Below are 8533 nucleotides of genomic sequence, written 5' to 3'. Positions count from 1 at the left end.
CCCTGCGTGCCGGAGCTGTCTTGCAGAACTGGATCTGTGCGTCAGGCTGCCCGGCTTCCTCTGCCGGGCTCCAGGTCTCTGCTGTGCCGGACTTTGCCGGGCTCGCAGGGCCCCGTAGCTGCCTCTTCCCCTTTTCCTTATAAAACAGCCTGCTGGGTTTCCTTGTCCGCAGGGTCGCACAGCGGCTTCCCCTAAGAGCCGGGCTTGTGGTGGGTTCTGCAGGTGAATGATGTTCTGTAGGGTGGCGTGTTAGCCGTAAGGATGATGAAATGGAAATTGTGCAAAGGAATTAATATCCTTATTTGCCTAGATAAGTAGGTGCCTCCTATTAGTTGCAACTGCATTATCTTTAGCTTCCTTCTCACCTTGGAGGATTTGGTTGTCCCTTTATTCCCCAGGTGACTATGGATACCCTTGCTGTGTGCATTAATGGCAGTAGAACCTGCTTGCAGCACATGGAAGTTCTTCCTCCCCACTTTAGCAGCAAGACCTACGTGTGTGCCTTCCCCCCGTGCCTCCTTTAAGTGGCTGAATCTCTAGTCTTCTTAGCTACACACATAGCTACGTGTGTGTCCCATGCATTTGTAGGTTTTTGTGTGTGTTTTCCCACTAAATGAGTGGATTTATGGCCCTCTAATTAGACTGGCACTTCAGTGAGTTTTTATTATGAATCATTGTACAGCATAATGCCTTGGCAAGAGAGCTGCTTGTAAATAAAATGATGATCCTTGGGACTAGCCAATTTATTTATATGAAAACCCTGTATCTTGGGTGCTGTCACTTAAAATATCAACACACCCTTCTCTCTGGCTGCCTGTGGGACTGAAGCAGGCATGTGGGGTGCCAAGGGGGAGGGTTTGGGGGTGAATTTGTAGAGCTGGGGCTGTAGAGGGGTATTGTGTCGTGGAGCTGATGGCTGTAATTCACTGCACTATTTGCAAGGAGGAGGAAGGGTGGGAGTAGTTCAGGCTGGGGTGGGTGATACACAGGGTCCCTGCCTCAGAAGGTGTCAGCTCGTGGAGAGGCAGCGTAACGAGACCTGAGGGACTCTTAACCTAGGGAGAGGAGAGTGAGCGACGTATCTTCCTGCAGCAGTGCCTGATGCAATAAGCTGCCGTGATCCAGGGGTGGATCCCTCTCTGCTTTACTGGTCTCTGGGACAAAGCTGCAGCACAATTTGCCACATAGAATGCTGCCCTGTGCTCCTCCTCTGGGCTGGGCTCAGGATCGCAGCTTTAATGAGATGGAGTCCTGTCAGCAAACATCAATATTTCCTCCGGTTGTGTTTGAGATTTAGGGTTTTTTTCCCTCCTTGCCTATCTCTCAGGACTCTTACTCACGGATCAGGACAAAGAGTTGGATGTTGCTTTTAGCTTCTCAGCAGTGAGGAGGGTGATGGCTTTGTTGAGTCAGCCGCTCGCTGCTTTGCTGCTGCCTTGATGTTTTTTCCACGGTCGACCCCCTGGCTCAACAAAGGCAATTTGGACTTACTGCTTTAAAAGAAAAAAAAAAGAAAGATGGGATCCCTCCCTCTGCCACGTTACTCAGGAGTGGCAGTGGGAGTCCTCAGCCCCAGAGTGAAACTTTCACGTTTTGGTGTAACTAGTTCACAGGAAGGAAACAGGAGATCGTTGTGTTCTTGTGGCTGCCAGGCTTAGGGAGCCTGACAGGATGCTTGTTTTTCTTTATTTTCTTTGTGTGTGCTTGTTTTGATGCAGTCTTTTGAGTCTTCCTCCCTTTATTAATAAAATTAACCTTCAAACCCCCTTAGTCTTTGAATCACTTTTAGCTTTTCTCATCTGATTACTGAACAGTAATCTGTGTGTTCTTTTCTGCTTACTCACCTGTAATAGTGATGTCAGAAAAACTCAGCGTTTATGATGAAGCTGGTGTTGTTGAAATGCTGCAATGTCTTTGGATTTGTTTGGTTTTTTTTGTTTGATGGAGAAGTGCAAGGTGCAAGAAAAATGCTGAATTTCCAGCACCCCATCCTTAGAACACCCCACTTGAGAAGGCACTGACGCCTCTGTGCTCTTCTCCTCCTGGCTCAGCCCCTTTGTCCTTATCAGTAATTCAAGATAGACCTTGGCTTTGGCTGAAGAGGGGTAGAGTGAAAGAAAAGACTTTTAATTAATTATCTCCAAGAGCAGGGCATGGCTGCTGAGGATCATGTTCAGAAAAGCTGCTGGTTATTTAGGGGTTGAGCACTTCCCTGGGGTGGAAGGGGGGAATTATCCCCACGGGGCAGAGACACCTTTGTGGATCCCTAACAATGTGATGGTGGCTTGACTTGGATCAAGCTCTTGGTGCAAGCCTGCTGCAGGGTTTTGCTGCTCTGAAAGAGTTAAGACTTGGTTGGTTTCTTTTCTTAGTTTTGATTTCATTTTTTTACTCCGTTCTTTCCCAAAGTTACTGAGCAAGTTTTACAAACAGTTTTTAGGGATAATGCAATGCCTCCTTTCTTTAGACATTAGGCTAAAAATATCCTTAGTTTTGATTTCATTTTTTTACTCCATTCTTTCCCAAAGTTACCGAGCAAGTTTTACAAACAGTAACAGTTTTTACAGATAATGCAGTGCCTCTTTTCTTTAGACATTAGGCTAAAAATATATGTCTTCTCTGAGACCTTCTAAAATTCTGTGTACTTACTGGCCAGCTTTGAACAGACATGACAAAATGGTCCTGAATTTTGAAGAAAAGGGAAGGGCTAGAAGGAAGAGAAGCCTTATTTTTGAGAGAGCACAAAGCCTGTATTAACCATCTGAGAATCCACTTAGTGCATCCTGAGAGACAGAAAACTTGGATTTGTGGAAATCTGCTGTGAAGTGATGCATGTGAGAGTATCTTTGCTCACTGAGATTTCATACCAGGGCTGGGGTGTAACAGTGATGGGGGGGGGGTTGAATTTCTCTGATGATGTCAAGTTCTGCTCACTTCTACCCTTTGAAGCAGCCCCTTGAGGCCTGTGGGGAGGCAGGACAAAACCCTCCTTTTGGATTGCCAGGGGAGCTGAAAGGGAGAGAGTTCTCATCTGTGGCATTCAGAAAATGAATCTGTAACTTGTGTTTTGTCTCCTTTTTCTAGGGAGAGCTGGTAAGGAAGCTGAAGGAAGAGAAGGCTCCCCAGGTGGATATAGACAGAGCTGTGGCAGAGCTCAAAGCTCGGAAGAGGGTCCTAGAAGCAAAGGTGAGTCTCGAAATTAAATCTGAGTTCTACACTTTTGTCTGGAAAGCCTTGAAATCTCTCCTTCAGGATTTTTTTCAGCACTGCTTTGGGCTAAACAGTCCTAGCAGGGCGGGTTGAATCCCTTGTGAAATAGTTTGAAGGTTTCCAGCTAGTGACAGGTTCATCCTTTGGCTGTTACACTGCTGTCTGTTAACATTACATCCCAGTGTGCTAACAGACAAATATGAATCCAGGTTGGTTGTAGGAAAAGCTGAAATTCAGTGTATCTGTTCAGTGTACAGCTCTTCTTTTGCTCACAGTGAGAGGACATGCTGCTCACTGCAGTGAGCTTCATTTTCAGATTCTTCCTGCAGTGTTTAAATCCCCACACTGGCATAGAACCTGTTTCTTTAGAAACCACTTGTTTTTTGCTACACTTTAAACACAATTTTCAGAGATGTTTCAAATAGCCTGAGGTTTTCCTCAGCTTTAAAGAGAGGGTTGTATTGAAATCGTGTCCCCTTTAAATGCAGTTAGGCACTGAAAAGTCTTTTTCAAAAGAAACACTGGAACTTTGAGTTTATTTTATGTCTAGCTTGATAAACAAGTGAAAATACACTTCCTCATCCTGCAGGCTTCCCTCCCCTCCTCAGGCTGAAACAACAAAAAGAAACTCTTGAAGCATAAAAACAGTCAAGTGTGCAGAAAGTCAGAGGCTCTTTGATTTGCATTTCATATAAAAATGACTGTAGTTGTGCTTGGGTGGTACTCTTAAAAAGAAATGAGTAAATGAGTGTGACTTACTGTGAGGTGTGAGTATAACTGACTTGAAATCAGTTGACCTTGTTTGTCCTACAGAGTCATGTAAGGTGAAGGGTTGGTGCTCTCAGGCCTGGCCTTGTGGGAAATGTTTGCATACGTTTAAGGCAGGTGAAAAGATGTCACTTTTGCTTAGTTTTCAGCACAGAACTGTGCTATGAAACCTGAATTGGTAGCTAAGTCATCCTGGAGTGAGTAGTTTCTAAATGTTTTCCCAGTTCTGTGCTGACTCCAGTTAGTCCTCTGCTGCTGGGCGTTTCTCCCTGCCAGCTCAGACGTGGGCTGTGCCACTGTTGCTCTCCTTCTGTCCCTCTCTGGGCAAATTCAGCCCTTCAGTTAAGAAACCTTGGTCATTGTGGAATACAGTTCCATGTTTTCAGGTAGAGAATGCCAACTGGATTCCCTTTCCATGCTTCAGGAGCCCTGTTCTGGTGCCTGCTGTTGTGTGTGCTCTCTGCCTGTGAGTTTCTGTCTCCCATACCAAGTTATTCCTTGGCTCATGCTAACAGCAGAGGTGCAATGCTTATTTTAAAATAAGACATTATTTATTTCCCTTTGTAGGTGCTAAAAAAAGAAAAGTTTGAAATCATTGGTCATACAATACTTCTTGCTACCAAAAGGTGTTTCAAAAAGAGTGCTAGCCACTTAGAAGGATCTGAAATAATTTAGTGAGCTTCCTGTTTTCATTATCAAAACATCTTTCTTGAGGAAAATCCTTCAAGTCTGTTGACTTCACCAACAGAATTAGTTGCAAAAATCCTATATTTTCAGATCAAATAGTGAGTGTGCTGTAAAATGTTTTCACAGAATCTAGGCAGGGCATTTAGGCACTCTGCCTTCTCTGAGTGCAGGGGGCTGTGTTTGGCAAAGCCTGCATTTTGGAAATAGATGGGCTTTGTACAAGTAGCTCAATACACACCTTTGGTGGAGCACAAAGATGATGATGGTTATAATCTTCACAGTCAGAATTCCTTCATGTGAAGAGCACTTTATTGAAAGCTTTATATATGCCAAGAGTGAGATGTTAGCAGTCTGAGCTAGTGACTTGAAGTTCTTCATAGTCAGGAGAGGGAAATAGGTCAGAAGAATTGCTTTGGAGATTGACATATCTTTCCAGAGGTTGTAAAGAAAGCTGAAGATAACCAGCTCAGGCTTAGCTGTCTGAAGGTTAGGGCAGGTGGGTCCACCTGGAGTGTGTGAAATGCTGCTTTCAGACCATTGTGTTGGTGACTGGGTGCTTGAATCTCAGCCTGACCATCCCTCTTGGGCAAATGAGTGTGTTGGCAGTATACCTTTGCTTCAAAATCATTCAGAATTCTCCACAGAGTCACTTCTTAGTGGTGAACAGAGAGGATTTCTCCTCCTGCCAGAAATAAGACCCATTAACTGGTTTCTCTTTGCTTGGATTACAGGAGCTGGCCTTGCAGCCCAAAGATGACATTGTGGACAGAGTTAAAATGGAAGACACCCTGAAAAGGAGGTTTTTCTACGACCAAGCCTTTTCTATTTATGGAGGTACAGCTCTGAAGAAATTTGTGTTTTGATGCCTTTAGGCTAATGGGATCCTTTTAGGCTAATTGGAATGTTATGCTAATGCAACAGGATTTTTTTTCTTTAAGTTGGGTTTAATCTCTTCTGCTGCTGTCTAAGCCTCACAGAAGTTTCCCCTTCCTAAAGCCTTTGGGTGTGGAGTGGGCTCAAGTTCTGTCTTTCTGAATGCAAGTGAGTGGACTGTAGGATGTATATTCTGAGCAGTACATTGGAGAAGATGGTTTCTTTGCAGAGGGCTGGGGTGTTTTGATATTTAGGGGGTGATCAGCTTGTTTCCTCGTAACCGTTCCTCTCTATCTGAACTTTTCTTGGCAAGATAATGCTCAAAGCTGCTGTGAACTTTAGAACCTGCTACCTTAGTGAACTTTGTCAGTGAACTTTATGGTACAGGTGAACAAACGTGGGGGTTAAACCTCTTCAGGGGGGGCAGCACAGTGCCTGTATGGCTACTGCTCTTCCACCTAAGGCACTAAAATAAATGCTCTTGGTTGCCTTATTTGCTTCTTCTTTTTCATCTTTGTGCCTAAGCTGGTGATGTTTTATTATGGACAGTAACATACTGCTTTGGCCCATGCATTATCCACGTGGTCTGTGTTCAGATTCCTCCTTCAGACAGGCTGCTCCCACACAACCCTCCACAAGATCTAATCCACTGGTGGAGGGAGTGTGGCTTTTACAGTTGTTGATTGCTGTTATTTATCATTTTCAGCGTCTGCCACTACCTCATGCCTCAGTGTGCTCTGCAGCTGAACTGTTGTGGTTAGTCTTGAGGGCAGTGTCTAGGTGCTTCACAGAGTTTACTTTCAGCCTTTATGTCATGGATCTTTCCATGAAAATCTCTCTACAGTGAGCCACATACTCTTTACTGCAGGAAAGATGATGATCCATCCTCAGAAAATTGCCTCAGACTTAACCCAGCTGAAGAAAGGCTGAGAAAGGGGGACTTTTCCTCCAAGCAGTGCAGCTTTGGACAGTCTTGCACCTACCACATTTCTTCTACCTCTTTCTCTTGGCAGGGGTCAGTGGTCTGTATGACTTTGGGCCTGTTGGGTGTGCTTTGAAGAACAACATCATCCAAGCATGGAGACAGCACTTTATTCAGGAAGAGCAGATCCTGGAGATTGACTGTACCATGCTCACACCAGAGCCAGTTCTGAAGTAAGTCTGGGTCTTCTTGTCTGCAGCATGTCATTTCTGGCCATAGCTGCTTTTTACAGTCTTCTCTAAAATTACCCATGTGGATCTTCAGACTGGGTCACCCAATTTCATACCTTGTGACAGTGCAGAGTAATTAGGTATCAGTGCACAGGTCACTGGGAGAAGCTGTTCCATAAATCAGGGAGAGCAGTGGGACTCATGTCTGAGAGTCCAGTGTCTCCTAGCAGTCCTCTTAGGTAAGAAATTGCCATTATCCCTTCTTCTAAAAGATCAAGAAGAAAGATTAAGTGACTTGCTTAAATCTGGGACACCTGGGTCATGGTTTAGGGTGGTGGCCAGATTATTTGGCCACCCTTCCTTTCTCTGTGGAGGGATGGCAATGTGCAGTGTGTAACGAGCCCTGAATGCAAATGATTCCTCTGTAGCCCTGGGGATTGAAGCCCTCTGTTTATCCACACACCAGGTAGAGGGAGCATCTTCAGTGAGAGCATAGTCAGGCTCTGGACCCTTTCACCTCCACGTATCTCCACTAAAACTACCCACAGGTTTGCTAAATATGTCAAGAACTTCAGACTGAAAGCATGGGCTGAGTCAAATGTTATTTTGTGTGCATAAAATGGCAAGAATCTGTCCACCTGAACCACTGGTTGCTTCTGACAACTGCCTCTGTCTTCCTTGGACCACAGTGCAGTTCCTAAAGGCACCAAGTGCCATCGTAGTGACAGATTTTAAGGTTTAGATGGGCTGATACTTTCTCACAGATCAGATTTCCTCTGGGATGGGACTGCTTAATATGAATCTACGACCTGAAGCAAGAGCAAAGCTGCAGCTTGGGTGCACAGTGTGAAGGACTTGACTTTGCTGGTGGTCTGAACTGGGATCACACTACCCAGGGCTGTCCAGGGGCAGCTTTCATGATGCTTTTTTTTGTGTGTCATCTTTTGTAGGACTTCTGGCCACGTAGACAAGTTTGCTGACTTCATGGTGAAAGATGTGATAAATGGGGAATGTTTTCGTGCTGATCATCTCTTAAAAGGTTTGGTTTTGTTCCCAGGCCTGGGGATATTGTGCAGTGGCATAAATGTGGGAAAAGGGTATTTGTATCTGGGCAGGCCACTCAGTGTAGCCAGGCTTTCATACTTGGGTTTGTAGTTCATTAATCCTGCCATACCCACGATCCCATAAGTTCTCAGCTCCACCCAAACGTTGTGTTAGTGTCTTAAATAAAGGACAGGATCTCGAGTAAAACATAACTGGGTCCCTTTTTGTATATCCCTGTTCCATCAAGCTCTAAAAGATTCCTGTGTTTAAGCTGAGGACTCCCTATCTAGCAAGGTTTTCTGACACGTTCTGGTCTTAGTTTTCATGAGTTTCAGTTGCTTTTTGTCCAGAGAAGTGATTTAATGATGATACAAGAGGACAGAAGATGCTTTGCCCCTGCAAAGGTCAGTGGCATGGCAGCTGCTGGCTTTCATACACCTTAGAACCCAGCTGATATCTGACAGACAGACTTGAGGCATTTCTTAGCTTTGCAGAGTCCTCACACTGCTTTCTATTATTGATTATAATTTATTTAAAGAACACACAAAACAAATCACAGGAAGGAGTCTTAGAAATAAGAAACTTACCTGATAACTTCTTCATGCACAGATCTGTTGTGAGAGGAAGGATTGTTCTGTTTTTGGTGGGTAGTACCCTCTAGTTTTCTAGTCTTTTCTTTGGAAGTTAAATGCATAGAACAATCTATGTTGGCATTAAAGCTGTTTTTCTAATATTCATTTTTATTAAAAAAACAAAATACCAAAAAAAACCTCAAAAACAAACCAACAAAACAAACAAA

General features: G+C 44.3%; 1 protein-coding gene across 1 annotated transcript; it reads left to right on the top strand.

Annotated features, from left to right (window-relative positions):
* Positions 1-3084: 3084 nt before the first annotated feature.
* Positions 3085-7729, top strand: LOC103777386 (glycine--tRNA ligase-like; the record flags this gene model as incomplete). Its single annotated transcript, XM_008944938.1, has 4 exons — positions 3085-3186; positions 5397-5499; positions 6552-6693; positions 7641-7729. Coding segments are annotated over 4 exons (436 nt in total), but the record flags the coding sequence as incomplete, so codon positions are not given.
* Between the last annotated feature and the right edge of the window lie 804 nt (positions 7730-8533).

This window comes from Merops nubicus, unplaced genomic scaffold, assembly GCF_000691845.1.
Source record: "Merops nubicus isolate BGI_N331 unplaced genomic scaffold, ASM69184v1 scaffold34857, whole genome shotgun sequence".
Taxonomy (NCBI): Eukaryota; Metazoa; Chordata; class Aves; order Coraciiformes; family Meropidae; genus Merops; species Merops nubicus.
This window is presented reverse-complemented; position numbering and strand designations above follow the sequence as displayed.